Here is a 21,432-nt window from a genome sequence, read left to right on the forward strand (position 1 = left end):
TTGTGCTGAATTTTAAAGTTTGGAAAGACAACCTTTATGGCACTCTTGTATTCTCATGGAGGATTAGGAAGTATGCTGGCTTTTACTGAGAACAACTTGTTTTGAAGGCTGTAATATTGATACATGTTTTTGTTGTTTTTTACTTATTTTAATTCGAATAAGAGACAACATATCATTTTCGTCTTGAAAAAGGTGGTGTACATCAAGTCACAACACCGAAACGCGTTGAGGCATACTTCTTTGTATTAAATCCGAGGAACCATTAGGATGCCATCAATTGATACTAACGGGACACAATATTTAGATTCTAGTCGGATTAATAATTCATGATGTTTTACTAAATGATTCACTTCTTTTGTCTCTGATGAATACTTTTAATGATTTGGTAGATTGTGTATGTACGAAAACACTTTTTAATACAGTGGTTTTATTTACTTAATGTTTGCATCAATAAAATTGTACTAGAATTTTTCTAATTTAGATTTCTCCTGTAATAATTTTTAATTATTTTTACTTTTTTGGGGGGGAAATGTATAGATTAGGGGCATTCTGATTTTTGACACCCCTGTGAATGAAGTATGCTTGAAGTTTAGTTATCACTAGTAGGTCTCTCCCAGGGATTCTTTCTTTTTGTAAATTTGTACTGAGAACAAACAACCTCACAGGTGCAACATATTTCAGCAAAGTGCTTTTTTGTAACAGTGACAACGAAAGAGATGGAAGGGGAAGGAATGCTGGAATTAATCCCAGCCATTGGCGATCACTCAGGGCCAGATTCTAGTATATCCTTTTTGTCCAACGAGTCACTCTAGACAGAGACTGGCTGTACACAGCCAGTTCACATCCCCTCAAGATGGAATCACTAGCAACTCAGACAGGTTTCAGCCTACAGAGGCCTCATCAAAGACGTATAGCTTGAGTCCTGTTGCACAGCAAGCATTGGGACCATATCGCGGCATATCAATTCTGTTAGGGCATCTACTTTAATAAACAACAAAGTGATGGAAGGAATGCCTCAATCAATCTCCGGCACCAGCGATCACTCTGGGCCACAATCAGTGCATTGTATTATGCCTATGAAAAACTGTGGAAAGAACTGTGGGCAAAGATATGGATGGGCAAAATCAGGACAAGATGAACAAGTTCATAGATTCAGTAACCCTTTTCTCTAGCAGCACATTTTTCAACTTCTGTATTCCCCCAGGTGCCTGACTGGATCAGAAACGTTCATTATCGCGACTGTTCCTGCAAGCCGTACAAAAGGGGGTGGTGATGGGCGGAGCATCTGAATCAATCAAACACTCACACCCAGTCAAAAGATCTGGGTCTAATCCAACACCGTTCTTTAGCCCACTCTGCCACCCCAGTTCAGACATGGCTATATGTAAATCAGTCTGACCCTGTGCCTCATGGGAACAGTCCAGCCCGAACTGTCAAGCCATGTCTACCCTGGACCGGAGACAAGCTCCCGAGGACTGGTTTCTGGCATTCCAGCCGTCTTCAGCCCGGCTTGCTTGAATCCAGTGGCAAAGTGAGCAAGGGACTCACGTCTGAGCATACCCTGCCACACTTATGGCGGCCAAAAGCAGTACAAAAGGGGGTGGTGATGGACGGAGCATCTGAATCAATCAAACACTCACACCTAGTCAAAAGATCTGGGTCTAATCCAACACCGTTCTTTAGCCCACTCTGCCACCCCAGTTCAGACATGGCTGTAAGCAAATCAGTCTGACCCTGTGCCTCATGGGAACAGTCCAGCACGAACTGCCAAGCCATGTCTTCCCTGGACCGGAAACAAGCTCCTGAGGACCGGGTTCTGGCATTCCAGCCGTCTTCAGCCCGGCTTGCTTGAATCCAGGGGCAAAGTGAGCAAGGGACTCACGTCTGAGCATACCCTGCCACACTTATGACGGCCAAAAGCGGTACAAATGTTCCTGCAAGCCAGCAGGTGACACAGTAGGACTCTGCTGTGACCTTGCTCTGCATCTGGAAATCATATTGCTGAAACATATGGGCATCACCCCAGTACTCTTTGAACTCTTCTGTGCCATCAGACAAAGAACACCCATCAAAAACCTTTTCGAGACAAGCAGGCATCAGTCCTGCGCTGCCGAGACAGCGCAGGAATGATGCCTGTTTGTCCTTCGCCGCTTCACTGATTTCTTCTACACTTCCGAAGTAAATTCCACGCCCGGGTCCATCGTAATTCTACCTCCAGGCGCCAATAGAGGTACATGCAGCCAGGACTCTCTCTGGTTTGCAATAGATTGGCACTGCCCCTCCCCTACTCTGTCCTGATGAAGACCCTAAGTGACTACCCAATGGAGCACACTATGGGTTGAAACGTCAACGACTATATAAGGCCCAGATTGACCAAGGCTCTGCAGATCAAAAGGAGCACCATTAGCTAACAGAGCAATTGGTCTTTATGTCTGGTCATCTGTTTTCTTTTCCCCTGTACAAAAATCCTGACCACTCTGTATATACTGCACAATTGTTTAACACTAAGCACATATGTCACATGATCACTTTTTGTATGTAAATAGTTCACCCTTTGTTGACAGCCTTGATCTACTAAATATATGAATATACATGAATGATTTCATTCTGATAAACATAGATAGTGGACAAGTACACACAGATTCATGGTCTTGATTTTGAAAACTTCTTTGCTCAGGCGTGTGAGATACTCATGTTAAAAAAAAATCATAGCTGGTGATTTAATAACAAATATAGATATAGATCCAGCAAATGTAGCAAGACTGAAATGGATAACAAATAACCTTTACAGTGCTCACCACAAAGCCTTGCTGGGCCATAGACAGAACAAATAACAAACATTTAACAGTTATGCCTGCAGAGGGTAAACATGACGGTCTTTGCACCAGACAACAAACATTGACTTATGACGGCACGCAATAACCAGGTTTGGTAGGTGGGTGCAAGCAGGGAGAAAATCATCCACTACTTCATCGAGCAATCAAATCTGCTCAGTTGGAACCACTCATGGCAAGCATGTGGATGAAGGTTATTGACATTTGGGGGCAGGACCCTGCCCTGTTATTGAAACAGGATGTGCTCCTGAAGTATGTGTATCGGTGGAGGGAGAAAGTCCGCAGGCTCAACAATAATACGCTGAAACCCTATCCTACCTGCGCTTCTTTAGAACTCTAGGTAGTAGAAGCAGAGGTGTGAAGGCATATAGGAAACCGGAGTCCTACTAGTGGAGTGGTGTGGCTCACTGGTTAGAGGCGGCAGACCCGAAAGCAGAGAACGGCCCGGGACCAGGGTTCAATTCCCGACGCAGCAGGGTCGATGACCAGGGTCAGTGGACTCGATAATTCTCGCCTCGGTGCCTACTCTAACCAAGGATCACACTCAGCAACTCTGGGCATTAGCTTGCCTCACCTCTACAACGGCCCCCCACATTCGCTGGGGATGCCTGGTTTCACCTTGGGGATACCCAGTAGGGACCATCTCACAGGGATAGCCAGGACGGGTTCCCCAGCGGTCTACAGCGACACGACGCCTCAGGGCAGCAGTGCGCTTTACAAGACCACATACATTACATTACATTACTACATGCAGAATGAGCTTCCCAGGAAGCATCACATCAAAAACTCCAATTGTGCATTCTTGGCAATGGAGTAAAGATCCAGTCAAGGCACACCCACCAGATGAAAGTGCCTTGGGCCATCTTTGGATGAAGATGCCATTTGTGGTCCAGCAACTGATGTCTACTAAGCTCATTCACCCTGGCGTTCAGAGAGTCCCATCAAATAATTGGCATTTATGGCCCTGTCCTTTCCAGAGATGCCGTCCTTCGTGGAACAGGATTCAAGACCTCACACTGCCCTAGTTATTGCAGTACCACCCAGCAGTTGTGAAATCTGTTAAGACCTCAACAGTCTCCTCTTGGTGGATGGGAGGAAAGCTTTCAAAGACAACCGGATGGCAAAAAGCTTCAGAATGCTGACGTGGAGCTTCTGCCAAAAGATTGACTCAAACTACAGACGATGCATCCATCGCGACAATGAGCTCAGGACAGGCTACAGAGAACACCATGCAGCACGTAAGGTTGGAGTATTGCAGCCAACCACGGAGGTCCTGGACTGCCTACTTTGAAATGCAGATGTTGTCGGCAAGGCAACTCCAGTGCTGGGTCCAGTGTAGGCTGAGGTTCCACTATAAGGCCCATAAATGCCAACTGCAACGTGGGACCAACAAGATGAATGAAGTAAAGAACAGCCAAAATGCCTCAGAATAGTCTACACCAGAACGCAGGAGAGAGAATCATAACCTGAATGTGGCAAACGCACTGTGGGGGTGGAAATGCCTTTAATGTCACTGTGTTCAGGATGGAGGCTATTAACAGAAACATCTGTTTAGGCTGTTGGTGTTATTTCTGCTCATCGATTGAAAACCTCAGGGATGATCAAAAGGTGACTGATCTGTAGGTGGCCATGACTGTCTGCTGCGGGCCTGCCTTCAGAAGCAAGTCTTCAAGGTACAGGAATATATGGATTCCCGATTGTGAAGATCGGCTGTGACCACCGGCATCACCTTTGTAAATATCTGAGGGGCTCTACTATGAAACACACAAAGTGCCTGTGGGAACATGGGTCAAAGTCAATATCTCGAACCTGTCCTTGTGCAGGACGGTGTTCTGATGTTGAAGGTCTAGAGTCAGGCTGGGTCCGCCATCTTTTTTGGGCAGCAAAAAGATGACAGAAATAGCACCCCTACCCTGCGCCGCCGCCAGAACTCTTTCTATGGTCCCTTTAGCCAGCAAACTTAACTTCCTGTACAAGTATGGGGGCATTATATGCTGTGGACTGAAAGAAAACAGGTGGGATAAGAGGGGGAGTGCATATGATGGAGAGGGCATACCCTTGTTAAACAATCTGTAGCACCCATTGGTCTGAACTTATAGCAGAACAGCGGGTAGGAAAAAATGAATTCTGTTCATCATCATTCACGCATTATCATGGGAGAAGGGATCTCAACAACTTGGCTGCAGATGCAGCAGAGGAGGAGGTAGAAGAATAGGACTGCTGGACCTGTTGGTGCCTATGGCCTTTGCCACCTCCCTTTCCTATTGAGCTGTGAAATGACTTTATTGCCTTCAATAAGGGTTGCAAGGGCTGCTTTGGACATAGGCACAGCCCAGAGACTATCCTCAGAATTTTTGGTATTGTTGATGGAATTAACAGGCAAAATAGAGAAAACCAAAATTGCATATAGCAGCATCACAGTCTTCAAAATATTTCAGCTCAGAATCCACCTTCTCGACAAAAGCCTGGAACTGTCTTACGGCGCATCCAGAAGGGACGCCTGGATGTCATCAGAAAATCCTATGATCTGCACCAGCCATGATGGCAGATGACGATATTTTGCCCATACCACAACCTCCACGGTCTGTCATGTCCATGCCAGCCATCAAGACATATTTTGCTGGGTACTTTCCATCTTGGATTGTTAGGGCGAACGTATTTGTGATAACATCCCAGCACAGAGGTCTTTAAAGGTAGGTAGTTGAAGGTCCAGCACTTCTGCTACTCTGCAGACTACTACTACCAGTCTACCAGAAAAGAGTCACTCGCCTCTGTGGGGGCCCTTGTGGGGGATTCAACTCACTTTCCAGGAAATTATCTAGGTCAGTGGTATTTCTGTATATTGTCCAACATCAGAGTAATGAGGGGGAAGCAAATTGTCCACTTCCTCATCATCATCATCATCATTCTTGGGACCTTGAATGAAGTCAGAATCTGATCCAAACATGGCTAAGATTCTACAATAATACTGGTGTTGAGAGTTAGACAGAGGTTCAAAGTTGGTCATGCGTCTTGGCAATCTCATACAGAGACGTAGGCCGGGCATGGGCAGACATCACTCTAGGCTTGAAACAGCCATCCGAGTGGGATATAGTGGGCACCACTAACGTAGGGGATCAGGGTGAACCAACTATCACTCTGGCACAGGAGTAGAAGTTTGGGCTGGGGCAAGCATGGAACTGGATGGAGGTACAACAATGCCAGTCAGGAGCAGGGTTGTCCCTCCCAATGGAAGTTTGACGGGGTGCCGCTGTGACTCTGTGGGGCCACAAGGCTCTCCTGAGGGGGCAGTCATCACCCAGAAAAGCAGCAGCATGGCCTACCTAATGGCCTTTATCTTCTGTGGGTCAGCAATGGCTCAGGAAACTCAGAGCACACTGGGATCAGTATAGAACAGGCTTTGAGTCAGACAATGGTAGAGAATTCAGGTCACTGGAGTGTGTAACTTCTCCAGGCTACTGCAGTGGTCAGACAGGGATGAGTCCCACTTGGCTATTTGTGCTTTTGGAAAAACTTGTCCTTTGACTTGGTCTTCAAGTTGCCGAAGATGGCAACCTAGCGCATGACCGGGACCTGGAATCAGAGTGGGCCCCTCTACTTGTGAGTGTACCATGTCTGGAGCATGACCAACCTCACTGCTTGTGTTCAGTGAAATATAAATGTAACTCCCACTCCTAGTATGCACCAGAGTTAAAAGGGGTTAGGAAGGGACCACTGCAATTTAGAAAAGCTATGAAAGTTGCCTGTGTATGGCAATATTGTTAGATGTAAAAATGAGTGATGAATTTTAAAGTTAGTTATTCAAATTGCCAATATTGATTGTTATGAGGATAATGCGATTGACATAATTGGTCAAGAGCTTAGAAAAATTGGACCCTTGGAGTTCAGTGTTCAGTTGAGGTGCAGCTGTAGAACGTGTAGGGTGCCATTAACGTTTTGGCAGATTGTTTATTTTATGAAGGCTGAAGTAGCTTCTAAGGAAGTGTGTTGGGTTTCGGATTGCTCTTTTGTGTTGGATATGTTTGAGTTTCTGAAAAGGGGAACATGCTTTATATCATCTAGAGTTGCAGTAAGAGTATCACCCCTTGTAATATGCCTTGTGGAGAGTTTCTAGCTTTATAGAATGACAACGTTCTATGCTCTGGCTCTGTAGGTCTCACCAGCCAGGTAGAGGCCATTGCCCAAGCAAAAGGTATCTTCAATCTAGACAAAATCAAGGTTCCAAACACTCCAGCACATGAAGTCCAGCTTGATCCTGCCTCCTTAAATTTGCCTGGTGTGGGACTTCGGACGGGGGTTGCGACAGTATTGCGGGGTTCTCAAAAAGATTCGCACACACTGGGGTACTGGGTAGTGCAGGTTTTATTGCTTTATACAGGCGTCGTTTGCGAATAGGCACTCTGTAAAAGGGTAGGGGTGAGTCCGTCTCCTCCGTTCTTGCCCGACCTCCTATTCCTCGCCAGTCCCAAGGTCTTCTGGGCGTTGTAGGCCTTTTCCCTGCCGTCCTGCTGGCCTTTGGGCTCCGGTATCCCAGAAAGGAAAGAAAGAAAACAAAGTACGCTTCAGTACTGGTGCTGAGCCAAACGTTCCACGGGTAAGGGAGTGAGGGGAATCACACGTGCAAGACCCAAATCTGACTGTGGGACGTGAACCCTTGAGAAAGCCCCAAGGGTGTGTAGGGGGGGTTTTTACTTTATGCGGGTTTCCCTCGGCTACCCGGTTCCCACGCTCTGGAGTCGGACCGTACCTGGGTGAGCCACACTTCCGTGTTAGTGTGGCTGGGCGATGCGCGTCCCGCAGAGCCCCCTGGCTTCTCGCGGTACTCCACCTCAGGTCTGTAGACCGGTCCCGCCGCCGGCTCCTTCCTTGGAGTCGTCCCGTAGCTCAGACTCGTCTCCGACTCCGTCCGGCTCCACCTTCCTGCTTTCTCTCCGCTCTCCTTGTCCTCCGACCTCCGATCTTGATCTTCCTCCGACCTCCACTCTTGATCTTCCTCCGACCTCCGCTCTTGCTCTTCCTCCGTCCTCCGCTCTCGATCTTCCTCCTCCTCCGTCCACTCGCCTCCGCTCTCTCTCCACTCGCTCCACCAACCTCCAACTCCACCTCCGGGTGTCTCGCACACCTGGCTGGACTCCGGAATGGGTTTTACGTCGTCGGGACGGGCGTGGCGCCAATCCGTCTCCGCCCCCTTAAAGGTGTAGTCCTGTAGGCCCACGGCTGCAGGGTGTCTCCGGACGATGTCAGGGGTATTCCAGGCCTCGGTGTTCTGCGAAGAGAAAGTTGACATATTACTAGGCAGACCAGGGGGGCCCTCGTCGGGGTCCCCCGCGTCACACATCCCCCCCCTAGGATTCTCCCGATCGGGGAGAGGGTAACGAGACAGAAAGTCCGCATGGACGTTCTCGGCCCCCTTCTGGTGCCGGACCTGAAACCGAAAGGGCTGCAAGGCCAGGAACCAGCGCATGACGCGAGGGTTGTTCGAAATGTTCCGAGCCATCCATATGAGAGGGGCATGGTCCGTGTACAACAGGAAAGAGCGCCCTTCCAGGTAGTAGCGTAACTTGTCCACCGCCCACCTGATGGCCAGGCACTCCTTCTCAATAGTCGGGTACCTAACCTCCCTTGGAAACAGCTTCCGACTGATGTAGAGAATGGGGCGGAGACCCCCCTCCCCCGAGTCCTGGGACAACACCGCCCCGATACCAAAGTCAGAGGCATCCGTATGCAGTACAAAAGGCTTGTTAAAGTTGGGTGAAGTAAGAACCGGCCTGGTGGTGATGGCTTTTTTTAGGGTCTGGAAGGCAGTCCACATGGCCGGCGACGGGTTGTGGAAGTCCAGGCGGGCCTTGGTTTTCCTGAGGGTATTGGTCAGGGGCGCCGCGACCTCAGAAAAGGAGGGAATAAAACGCCGGTAATACCCTACCAAACCCAAGAAGGCACGCATGTCCTTAAGAGATTTCGGAAACGGGGTTTCCGCGATAGCCCGAACCTTTTCTACCTGAGGTTCAATGAGTCCGTGACCTAGAAGGTACCCCAAATATTTCACTTTATGGTACCCGATCCTGGACTTCCTGGAATTGACATGTAGACCCGCCGATTCGAGCAAACTGAACACGGTATCCAGATGTTGCAAGTGTGTCTCCCAGGAGGGACTGAAGATGATGATATCATCAAGATAAGCGGAGCAATATTGATGATGCCCCCTTAGAACCGTGTTCATGAGTCTCTGGAACGTGGCGGGCGCCCCATGTAGACCGAAGGGCAAAACCGTAAACTCGAACAGCCCCTCCGAGGTGGAAAAGGCCGTCTTTTTCCTGTCCTCTTCGCGCAGGGGCACCTGCCAGTACCCCTTCGTCAGGTCCAGAGTACTGATATATTTTGCCTCCCCGAGTTTCTCGATGAGCTCATCGATCCGGGGTATGGGGTAGGAATCACAAGCCGACACTTCGTTTAATGCCCGGAAGTCCATGCAAAAACGGCTGCTGCCGTCGGGTTTGGGCACCATGACTATGGGCGACGACCACTCACTCCGGGAAGGCCGTATCACCCCTAACCTGAGCATTTCTGCCACCTCTTTCGCTATGGCCTCCCGCTTAGCCTCAGGGATTCTATACGGTCGTTGCTTGACCACGGTACCAGGCGGCGTCTCAATTCGGTGCTCAGCCAAAGAGGTTTTTCCCGGAAGGTCCGAGAAGATGGATGAGTGTTTCCTCAGTACCGAACGGAGGCCCTTCTGCTCAGCCTCAAACAATTCCTCGCTGACAACCAAGTCCTCCATCGTGGAGCTGAGGGACTTGGCGGGATTCAGGACCAGATGGGCCGCCCTGGGTGGGGTTCCCAGCCATTTTTTTAGGAGATTTATGTGAAAAATCTGAGTCTTTCTGCTGGTAAGACGGAGACGATAGGTCGTTTTACCGATCGTCTCAACGACCTCATAGGGGCCCTGCCACTCGTTACTAAACTTTTTGGACATTGATGGCAGCAACACCAGGGCCCAGTCACCCACTTTTAGCGACCTCCACTTTTTCCCCTTGTTATAATGGGTCTGTTGGTGCTTCTGACTGTCCTCCAAGTGTGTAAACGCGAGTTCCCTGATCTTTCCTAATTTGTTCCTCAGATTCGAGCTGTATTCGAGAAGACTTCTTATTTCACCGCCTTGTTCCTTTTCCCACATATCCTTTGTCATATCCAGCAGGCTCCGCGGCTGTCTCCCATACAGCATCTCGAAAGAGGAACACCCCAAGCTGCTTTGTCGCTGGCCCCTGATCACATATAGGGCCAAGGGCAACAGGGAGTCCCAGTCAGAGTGGTTTACCTCAATCATTTTCTTCAGGACCGTTTTCAAGGTCCTGTTGTAACGTTCAACCAGCCCATCCGTTTGTGGGTGGTACACGGACGTCTTGATCTGGTGTAAGCCCAACAATTGGCAAACCTCCTGCATAACCTTGGACATGAATGGGGTCCCCTGGTCCGTGAGGATTTCTTTAGGGAACCCAACTCGAGAAAACAACTCGAGGAATTTGTCGGCAATGTTCCTGGAGGTGGGGGACTTTAGAGGAAACGCCTCAGGAAATCTAGTGGCGTAGTCCACGATAACGAGTGCATATCTAAACCCTTTTTTTGTGGTTGTCAAAGGGCCTATTAGATCCATCCCCACTCTCTCGAATGGGGTCCCAATGACTGGCAGAGGTTGTAAGGGCACCGCCACCGGACGTTGGGCATTCTTCCGTTGACATAGGTCACAGGTTTGACAATGTTTTTTTTATGTCGCTGTAGATACCCGGCCAGTAGAAGTTCCGGAGGACATTCTGGGTCGTTTTTTCGCTCCCGATGTGCCCCGCCAGTAGGTGGGTATGGGCATAGTACATTATTTGGTCGCGGAAACAGACCGGTACCAGCAGTTGCATCGGGTCATCCTTAGAGGGTACTCTATACAATAGTTCTTCTTTTATCAGAAAGTGGGGGTAGGAGAGACTAGGATTAGTTAAGTTAGCATGGGCCTGTTCCCAAGCATTGATGAGGGTCTCGTCATTGGCCTGGGCAAACCGGAATGATCTATCTCCTTCCCAGGGACCCGTGGACAGCAAGTTGGGAAGAGACTCTCCCTGTTCCTTGTCTCGGCCCAGCCGGCGTTTGAAGAGGTTCAGGAAGTTCGGGTTATCGGTGCCCAAGATCAACGGTTCGGGTAGGGCATCCATGACCCCCACTTTCACTACCATCTGTTCCATCCCCTCTAGACCTAGCGGAATGTTAGCCACTGGATACTCCTTTACGTCCCCATGTACGCATTTGATGTACACACTGTTCTCAGGTACTAACTGGTCTGGAGTCACATATATCCCTTGTATGACGGATTGCTTGCAGCCAGAATCAAGAAGGGCCCTAACCATCACCCCATTAACAGAAACACTCACATGAAAGGAGCCTCCTAGCTCAGCCGAGTACAACACTGACTTTGGCAGATAGTTAACGTCCATTGGTTCTTCATGCGCTCTTTTCAGGGGGCACAGACGGGCTATGTGGCCCCACTGGCCACAATCGAAACACTGTGGGCCCCGGAAAGGGGGATGATCGCCAGCCGGGGGTCGGGGTGGAGGAGGGAGGGGTCCCGACGATGCCCTTGGTCTTCGCTCGGGTCTTGTCGGTCCTTTGCTTGGCTTCTCTGGTTCCGCATTATGTAGACGGGGTTGGGCCCGGGCGTAGGTGGTGGCCATCTCCATGGCTTGAGCCGTGTTCAAATTAGAGTGCTGACGTAGCCAGCGCTGTGTCCCATATGGAAGGGCTTCTAAATACTGTTCAAGGTAGATTCTGTCCATGATTTGCTCCTTGGTGCTTGTGGATGGCGTGAGCCACTTGTCGGCCGCGGTTTTTAAACGAAAGAACAAGGTCTTGGGGTTGTCACCAGCTTGTCCCCTCTCCTTACGGAACCTGACCCTATAGGCTTCGGCATCTAAGCCTAGGTGATCCAAAATCACAGTTTTGATTTGGGCATACGGGGTAGTACCGTTGTTGTTCGCGACCTGATAGGCTGCTTGGGCCTCTCCACTCAACAACGGGGCCAGGAAAAACGGCCACTTGTCCACAGTCCATCCACAAGCAAGGGCCACCCTTTCAAAATTAGTCAGAAATGCGTCTGGGTCCTCCCCCGGGACATATTTTTGCAGGGATATGCCTGCAGGCGTGGGGTTAGCCCTGGTCTCACGTACGGGGACCGTGGCCGGGTCTCCCGTTACTCTCATTCCTTCCAATTGTTGTACTACTGAACTCCGGAACGTATCCCTGTCCAATTGGGCTGCCGCTAGCTGTTGCTCCACAGCCCATGCCAGCTGTTCTTGACCCTTCACGAGGGCTTGCAGGATCGCATCCATCGTTGTGTCCTCGATGCTGCTCCCGGTTACAATGCCCGCATTCTCCACCACTTGTGGGACTTCGGACGGGGGTTGCGACAGTATTGCGGGGTTCTCAAAAAGATTCGCACACACTGGGGTACTGGGTAGTGCAGGTTTTATTGCTTTATACAGGCGTCGTTTGCGAATAGGCACTCTGTAAAAGGGTAGGGGGAGTCCGTCTCCTCCGTTCTTGCCCGACCTCCTATTCCTCGCCAGTCCCAAGGTCTTCTGGGCGTTGTAGGCCTTTTCCCTGCCGTCCTGCTGGCCTTTGGGCTCCGGTATCCCAGAAAGGAAAGAAAGAAAACAAAGTACGCTTCAGTACTGGTGCTGAGCCAAACGTTCCACGGGTAAGGGAGTGAGGGGAATCACACGTGCAAGACCCAAATCTGACTGTGGGACGTGAACCCTTGAGAAAGCCCCAAGGGTGTGTAGGGGGGGTTTTTACTTTATGCGGGTTTCCCTCGGCTACCCGGTTCCCACGCTCTGGAGTCGGACCGTACCTGGGTGAGCCACACTTCCGTGTTAGTGTGGCTGGGCGATGCGCGTCCCGCAGAGCCCCCTGGCTTCTCGCGGTACTCCACCTCAGGTCTGTAGACCGGTCCCGCCGCCGGCTCCTTCCTTGGAGTCGTCCCGTAGCTCAGACTCGTCTCCGACTCCGTCCGGCTCCACCTTCCTGCTTTCTCTCCGCTCTCCTTGTCCTCCGACCTCCGATCTTGATCTTCCTCCGACCTCCACTCTTGATCTTCCTCCGACCTCCGCTCTTGCTCTTCCTCCGTCCTCCGCTCTCGATCTTCCTCCTCCTCCGTCCACTCGCCTCCGCTCTCTCTCCACTCGCTCCACCAACCTCCAACTCCACCTCCGGGTGTCTCGCACACCTGGCTGGACTCCGGAATGGGTTTTACGTCGTCGGGACGGGCGTGGCGCCAATCCGTCTCCGCCCCCTTAAAGGTGTAGTCCTGTAGGCCCACGGCTGCAGGGTGTCTCCGGACGATGTCAGGGGTATTCCAGGCCTCGGTGTTCTGCGAAGAGAAAGTTGACATATTACTAGGCAGACCAGGGGGGCCCTCGTCGGGGTCCCCCGCGTCACACCTGGCATAGGGTGTCCTTCCCTAAGTATCATACAAAAGGCAGAGGCAAAGGGCCCTTACTTGCTTTAGTGCTACTTGGGTCACAGAAGTGCCGAAACGTCACTAACTTATAGATCAAGCACAAAGAATCCATTCGGTTTAAGGCCATGATGGAAACACATTTCCTCAGCCTGTTAAGGAGAAAGAGCATCCCTACTATGGTGGTACACCGCCTAAGTAAGTAATTAACAAATACGTAAGTAACAAATATTTGTAAAGAGCAAACGTTCACCTTGCAAGTATCTTGGCTCTATAGCAACCTTGCTGGGTCCCTAGCAACCTTGCTGGGTCCTTAATCAAAATTCACCTTACTTCTACATAATTTTTCCTATTCCATCCTAACTATGGTCCTTGCTACTTTTTCATAAAAAGCCAGGTCTTTAGGTTTTTCCGACAGCAGATGAAGTTTGCACTAGCTCTAGGTGGAGCTGGAAGTTTGTTCCACACTTGAGCTGCCATTAGTCGAAGGTTCCTTTCCCCCGACCTCACCCTTCTTGAATTTCAGAACACAGACTAGATTAACAGACAAGGACCGCAGGTACCTCTGTGACCTGCAATATCTGAATTTTCTTTGTAACAACACACAGTCCTGTTCTATTTAGGGCCTTGTAGACCACACACAATGATTTAAAAATAATTCTCCATTTTACTGGAAGCCAGTTTAGCTCTTTCAAGTAGCTCGAGGAAGAGTTGTAGCTGGATGAATCCAGTGCAAGTTTTGCTACTGTTGTTTGTACTCTATATAGTCTTTTAATTAGGTAGCATGGTGCACCCAGTATGAGTCCATTACAATAGTTGTTTCTACTCAAGACAGTATACTGAACAACTAGCTTCCTTGCTGGTTGGGGTAGTAGTGGGACAATTTTCCTACGAATCACGGAAAAACATGTGGCTGCTGTTTTGTTTATATGTATTCCCATGGATTGCTTCTCATCAACGTACACTCCTAGGTTTCGAACTAACAGAAATATCTTAGGGTTATCTGCGCTGGTTCATGACCAAAAAATAATTAGGGAGTAAATAAGGCTCCTTGGTGAAGGCCCGCTCTTTATCAAATGTGTTTTTTAGCGAGCGAGGACTGCCGATGATGAAGCATGACACCTGGTGGTGTGTGAGGACAGTCCTTACATTTTTTTGAGATGATAACCACCACATAGGTATAATCAGCATAGTGTGCCTCTACCTTCTTTAAGAATCAGACACCTAGCCAGGGTAGCTTCTTGTTGTGTGATACATGGTACTTGGAGGCCAGCTTACCCTGACTTTCCCGTAGCCTCTTGTTCCCTCCCCTTTTGAACAATAGGGTTTCTTGTGCGTATATGAGTTGTGAGATAGGACAGTAATTACTGGGGTCATTTAAGTTGGTTTGGCTTTTTCAGTAACGGGGCAATCAGAGCTTTCTTCCAGGCTTGCAGTACTGTGCACGTCATGAGATTGATTGAAAATCTGTAATAGGCTTAAATTGAATTCCATTGCCCTTTCTATACACATATTAGGTTGAATTGTGTCCAGTAGGGACTCGAGGAGATTGTCCAGGCCAGCGACAAAGTCCTCCTCATTCATCATTTTTTTGTTTTCTAGTTTTGTTCTAATCACCTGTTTATGTCACTGTACTAGGTCTCATCTATGGGTAGATCTTTCAACAATGTATCTTTGTTTATGTCTCCTAGAATTAGCTCAATTTTGTTGCTAAAAAACTTCAACAGTCTGTCACTCTGTTCTTGCGAAGGTTTTACAGCTGGTTTCATACAATCTGGGTTCGCTAGGTACCTTACCATGCCAAATATTTTTCTCAACGTATTTGTTTCTGTGATTATTTTCATGTAGTGATTTTCTTTGGCTTTTCAAATTTCATTTTTATAATTATTCACTGCATTTTTAACTGTAGCTTATAATCTTCTAAGTATATCCTATGCCACTGCCTCTCTAGTTTCTTGCATTTGGTTTTAGTTTCTATTAAGCTTTCCATAAACCACGGTGCTGATGGTTTGCGTCGCTGTGTCATATTTTTATAGGTATTATTTTACAATGGGTTCCTTTCATTGAGTCCTGTAAATAATTATAATTCTTATCAACTGTAGCCCCTTTGTGGCGACAATTTGTGGTGTTAAACATATTTCTTCTTTAAACTTCCTTAATTTGTACCACGTGCTACCTTGAACTGACCAGCTTAGTGGGATCATGTCCTTTACTCTAATCTAGTTAGTTGGGGCAAATATCAAAATCAAGGGTGTTAAATGTTTGGGACCTCTTACAAGTTTTTCCATTCCTATTATCACACAGGTACCAAAGAGTTCTGTAGATTGGGTGAGGTTACTATCTTCTGCCCATATAATGAAAACCCTTACCACGAAGAAGTTGGAGTGAATTAGTGCAAGATTTGTGCTAAATTTCAGAAATAGTTTTATGAAGTTATTTAATTGTCCCTGAAGGCCAATAACACAGGACTCCTGAAAAGGCTACCCCACTTTTAACTTGTTGGAAAAGCCAAACAGGCCCAACCCCTGTATTTTATCAGTTTGTATGATAGTTACCTCCTCCTCTTTTCTCTACTCTTATACTCTTGATTGATGAATTACTTGAAAACCTGGAGGGGGGGCAGGTTATTCCCAGATCAACATCTGACTCTGGGGAGATCCAGGTCTCTGTAACAAAGAGGATATCCCATTCATTTGAGTCCAAAAGGATACTTCCTTCAATTCAAATGCGTGTTTCACCAATGAGCATGCATTTAGTAGACCACACTTGATCTTCTTTCCTCCTACCTTCATATTAGTCAGAGTTGTCATAGTGTTTTCCCCCGTGCTCCAGGGGCCCCTTCCCATTCCTTTCCTTAGTTATACTTGGCCTAAGTTTTAGTAGCTCCTTACTTGAGTAAGTGATTCTTTCTGACTGTCTGAGCCCTTCTGTACTTAAACCGGCAGAATGCCTAGTGTTGTGCAAAGTCGGTGCGCAGACGGGCTTGCAAAGGCGCTAACAGTGCACTCACTGCACGCTTAGTTGCTTTAAAGCCCCTCCTTTGAGCCAAAAACAACTAGATCGCTAACTGCAGTAGAAGTAATCGTGGCCGTCAAGCGGCTTCAGAATCAAAAACAGGTAGCAGCAGCACACTCTTTAAAACAGGCTTGTAGTTTAAAACATTATTTCTAAAAACAATTTCTCCCCCGTTCTTCTGTGCAAAAAGAAATTAGGCACAGCATTACAAACATGCGAAGCGCGGTTGCGCCAGTTTGATTCCTTTATAGCCCCTCTTTTGACCCCAAAAACAACTAGACCGCTCACTACAGTCATGCTGCATGCATGCGCAAGCCCTCTCTTCTTACTGTTGTAATTAGGAAAACCACCATGACTGTTTGTTGTCCACATTGAGCACCAAAACCGTGATCCCTACTGATGTTCCATGACAAACTACTTTGGTACTTTGAGAGGTTTTAGAAACTGTTTACACCAGTGACAATTGTTTTGGGTTGTCTTGATCCTCCCAGGTTCTATTTCAAGCTGTTCAAACCACTCTGCTTTTGTCACACTATACACAGAGACCATGCCTTGTGGAACACCCACAATGAGGGTAGCTTAAGTCTGCACAGCATGACGGCCGCCTGCAGAGGTTGGGGCGCAGCACCTGGCTGGAGAATAGGCCCTCTGCCTAACAGCTCGTGGGAGTAATAAGACATTACTTCTTTTGCAATTTTTAGGGTCCGCTGATCCTTTGTGAACCCATCAATGGAGCTATAGGAAAATCATGAAACATAATTAGGTTCTACACTGGAACTGGGCCTGATGTTCTAAAATAAAACTGCAAAAAACTTATTAAAACAAATCAGGCATTTATAAAGTGAAGGTAGCTTTAAGAACAGCCTTTTTCTCCATTATTGTTTGGTGTAGACTTCTAGATAGAACTGGATACATTCCTTCAGGTTGCTTAGGAAAATCCTATTGCCTTCTGTTGTCAAATATACTCCATGTCTTTGGAAAATCCCAGTCATGTCGAATGTTACTGTTGTAGAGTGATCCCATTGCATTGTTCCAGAGATATGTGGAAATCACGTTGTTGACATGTTTACGTGATGTATCTAATTGTGAGAAGAAAGCTGGTCGGACCATTTACTTTTCCTATTGACAGATGCCTGGATATACAAAGGCTGTGTAGGGCAAGAGATGCACCAAATTTCCAAAGGTTTCTTTCATTTTGAAGCATAAAGCATCAAAAGTGTCTCTGCCAAAATCATTCCCCTTTACAATGCACTATCATTAAGTAAGTTTGCTCGCATGTCGAAGCGCTTTCCAAAAGGTAAAAGTTTATGGCAATTCATTCCATGGATGCCAATTCTTGTAACTTTCACATTGGGCAATCCCATATCCTTATCAACTCACCAAAATCTACCTGGTGCTGAAGCCCAGCTAATAAGTCACTCTACCAGCCAGCTCCAAGGGGAAACTCCAAAAAGAGTTGACTCAGACAAATACGATCTTTCATAAACTATTTTAATTATTTCATATAGGGTCAAAAAAACAAAAAAAACTTTTACCTTTGCACCAAATTCCAATCTAAAGATACAGCTCAAATACAATTTAGACATATAATGCACAGAGTGGAAAATGCACTATATATTTAAGCACTTTACCCAAATGGAACGGTGCAATGTCTCTTAATCTTGGAATGAACTATAACTTTTTAGATTTGACTCCATTTACCACAGTTCCAAAAGTGTGCACATGCCATGCTGAATCGGAAAACAGCCCTCCTCCCTTAGCCTAAATGTTTGCAAACACACATGTGCACACCTGTCATGTACAAGCTGAAGCGAGTGCCTTGCCTTAGATGAAGACAGCAGCTGGTGTTAATTTAAAGATGGACACTGGAGATTATGCCTCATATCCCTTTTACAAAGAACATTACAATGGTAATCCATGTGAGGGTCCCGCAACTAGGCAGAGGTGCAAAAAACAGAATTCCAAAAGCAACAAAAAAAGGAAGACACTACGGATTTTCATGCATAATAAAACCCACTTTGGTACAACGCCTGTGCCCTGAAAATATTGTTCTAGATACTAAGAGTGAATCGTTCCACCATTTTACAATGTGCAACTCAAAATGTGTGCAATGCTTACTTCTTCCCTCCGTGTTCTGTTGTGCCAGTTCCCCAATAGCCAGGAATTCCTAGGTATCGTAAACCATTCTTATCGATCCACTTCTTGACTGCAAATGAAATAAAAACCGAAAACATGTAGAGAAAAGTGTGCGACCTCCATTTCAAGAGCTTGCTTCATGTTACAGCCACATCAAACAACAATTCACACTATGCCTAAGATGGAGGCTGCAAGTTTGTACACACAATGACAGTACAACAGTTTCATGAGTCAAATCACAAACATCCTACTGAAAATAATATATTCAATGCCCACGCCCACAAAACAATATATCAGAAGCACATTCGAAGAAGGAAGATGAAGCTGCTCCCAACTTTTAGACCTGGCATCTTTGGTGTGGTTTCCCCTGTATTTTTCCCTCTGCCTCCTGTGTTTTTGCTGTGTGCTGGACTTCGTTTTTGCTGGTCTAGATGCTTTAGGCACTTTGCCATTGTTGATCAGTGCCAAAGTGCAAGTGCTCCCTAGGTAAATTGTGAATATGGATTGGGGTTTCTATGATTGGCTTGTTTGACTTACTACTAAGTTCCTAGTATAGTGCACTATGTGCCTGTAAGTCTACTGCTGCTAGTGGGTGTTGGACTTGGCCCTTCTGGCAGGTTCACCCCTGAATTTTTTGCCTTTTAATGTTACATCATTGTAGTGATTTCTGGTCTTTGTGCACTTTAGCACTGTGGCGCAGTGTAAAGTGGTGGGCTCTCTGAGTGCGTGTGTGAGAATGGCCTGCCCTCCCATAGGAATGCATGGGGAATATGTGTGTCCGTGGTAATTCCTGACGCGTGGGGAGTGCAAGGTTGAGTTTGGTATGTGCGAACTCGTGAGGTTGAATGCTGCGCGATGATGTGTGCGGCTTTAATGTGGCTAGTGTGGAAGTGCCACTTCTAGAAGTTGGCCTGCCTGTGCAGTAAATGTGAATTGACGGTCTGGCTTGTGATTGGCTGGAACTTGCTGGTGTGCCTGGCTATAAGAGTCAGGATGGGTCTGCCCTGCTGGCGATTGGAGAGATCTGCATGTTGATGTGAGGTAGGGGTGCACCTGGGACCTGAATAGGGCTGGGCTTTCCCCACACAATGCTGGATCCGCCCCGTGTGGTGCGACTGATGACCCTAGCCTTTCCTGTGAATAGGGTTAGGGGCTGAGCAAAACAAAGTGCTCCAAAACCAGCTGTGTCTGGTTTCCCCCCACCCTGCACCCTAGAGACAAAGGGATTTAGTGTATAAAAAGAGGCTGTGACCTCATATTAAAGGTTCTTGTTTCCTGACTTCAATCTACCAGGGGCGTGCTACTGCTGGGGCCCAGGGGAAGGCTTGTCTCCCTGGGCCCTGCCCAGCCCCTGGATGCCCTGGATGCTGATGGACTTCTTGTGCACCCTTCTTCCTGGCCCTGGAAGCCTTGTCCTGGAATGTCCTGCTTGTTGCTGGGCCCTTTTCTTTCCTGGGGGGTCATTCCTTGGGGTTCTGGTGGTCTTTGTGCCCCCTTGCGCATGGGAAGCGCTTTATTCTAGCTTGCACTGTTATTGAGGGAGGCTACCCCTCATTACTGCCTTTGCGAATCGCAGCGTGGGTGCCTACCCCGCTCATTAAATTATTTACGAGCAGGTGCCTACCCTGCATGATGCCTGTGTCTTTGAGGGCAGATACTCAGGTGCCCACCCTGCGTCTTCATTATTGCATAATTTAATTCAGGGTGCCGCCCCTTTTTATAGGCATCTTAACGGGTGCCCACCCCGTTTCTAATTTTATTGTATTCACTGAGGGAGCCTACCCCTCCTTTTGGCCCCCGAACAGTCACCGCCGCGGCCGGGCCGAAGACAGGAAATCAGGCGGCCAGGCGCCTGGAGCGGGCAGGACATGCACTTGCTTCCAGGAAGTCCCCCCTGCCGCCGCGCCGCGATTGGCTGCCCGCCCCGCCGCCGAGACAGGAAGAGAAGCTGGCTGAGTCATGGCCTCCGGTGGCCCGAGGCTCCCGTGAATTAGGGAGAGCCACGGGGCCGCCAGCAGAGTGCAGCACCAGTGTTGCGGGGCTCCCATGCGGTGGAGGGAGCCCCGGCCGAGGAGTCAGCCCGGAGCCGCGAGGGCTCCGCCTCCCAAAGTCCCGGTCCCGAGATGGGGGACCGGGTGAAGTGTGGTGCATGCCCCCGCCGCCCCCGGAGAAGCAGCCGGTAAGTAGAGCTGCTTGGGAGGAGGGCGGGGAGGAGAGAGCACCAAATTGAGGTCTCACACGCTGGAGTTCCTGTGTTTTTAAGCAGCCCCGCTTGATAGTGAGGCTGCTCAACGAGGGGTCATTTATTTATTTAAGGAGCCAGAGTTCTCCAAGGCCCCGTGTTTCTCTAAGAGCCTAGAGGGCTCCAAAGTGCGCAGTTATTTACAGAGCCAGATGGCTCCAACGAGAGGCATGTTCATTTTCAGAGCCTAGAGGGCTCCAAGGTGTGCAGCACTTGTTCCAGAGACTAGAGGGCTCCAACATTTTGGCGCAAATTGTCCTCAGCTGCCCAGCAAGTAGTGGGCAGCTGCTCCGTTTAGGTTTTCTTTCTAGGGGACTTGTTCTTTGGACTCAGGAGTGAGACGCACTCCTTCACCCCTACCTTGGCCTTCCCCAGATGCGCAGCACTTAGTGCCAGCTGCAGCGTTTTTAGGCCCTGTTCTTGTCCTCAGCTGCCCAGCAAGTAGTGGGCAGCTGCTACATTTAGGTTTTTGCACAGTGGCGCAACCTGGACCCTAATGTGATTTATGTGCTGTGATGATTCATGTGCTATTGCATTTTTGGTGTTAGGAAATGTACTGTGTATAGTATGTTTTGCGCACCCTGTGTTCTGATACTTCTAAATATGTTTATGCTTAGGAGGTTGTTTTACCTAGTATAGTTATGCTAGTGAGTTCCTGGTTCCCTGCATGACATATGCCTAAGGTGTTTAGGACTGTGTGGGGTGTACTT

The 21,432-nt window shown here is 48.2% G+C and overlaps 1 protein-coding gene across 1 annotated transcript in view; it reads right to left on the reverse strand.

Moving 5' to 3' along the window:
• Positions 1-21,432, reverse strand: part of VRK2 (VRK serine/threonine kinase 2) — a 545,093-nt gene that overhangs the window by 403,702 nt on the left and 119,959 nt on the right. The window contains exon 5 of the mRNA XM_086927491.1: positions 18,463-18,550. Coding sequence (XP_086783617.1) covers positions 18,463-18,550 — 88 coding nt within the window. The remainder of the gene's footprint in view (positions 1-18,462; positions 18,551-21,432) is intronic.

This window comes from Lissotriton vulgaris, chromosome 6 (genome assembly GCF_964263255.1).
Source record: "Lissotriton vulgaris chromosome 6, aLisVul1.2, whole genome shotgun sequence".
In the NCBI taxonomy this organism is placed as follows: Eukaryota; Metazoa; Chordata; class Amphibia; order Caudata; family Salamandridae; genus Lissotriton; species Lissotriton vulgaris.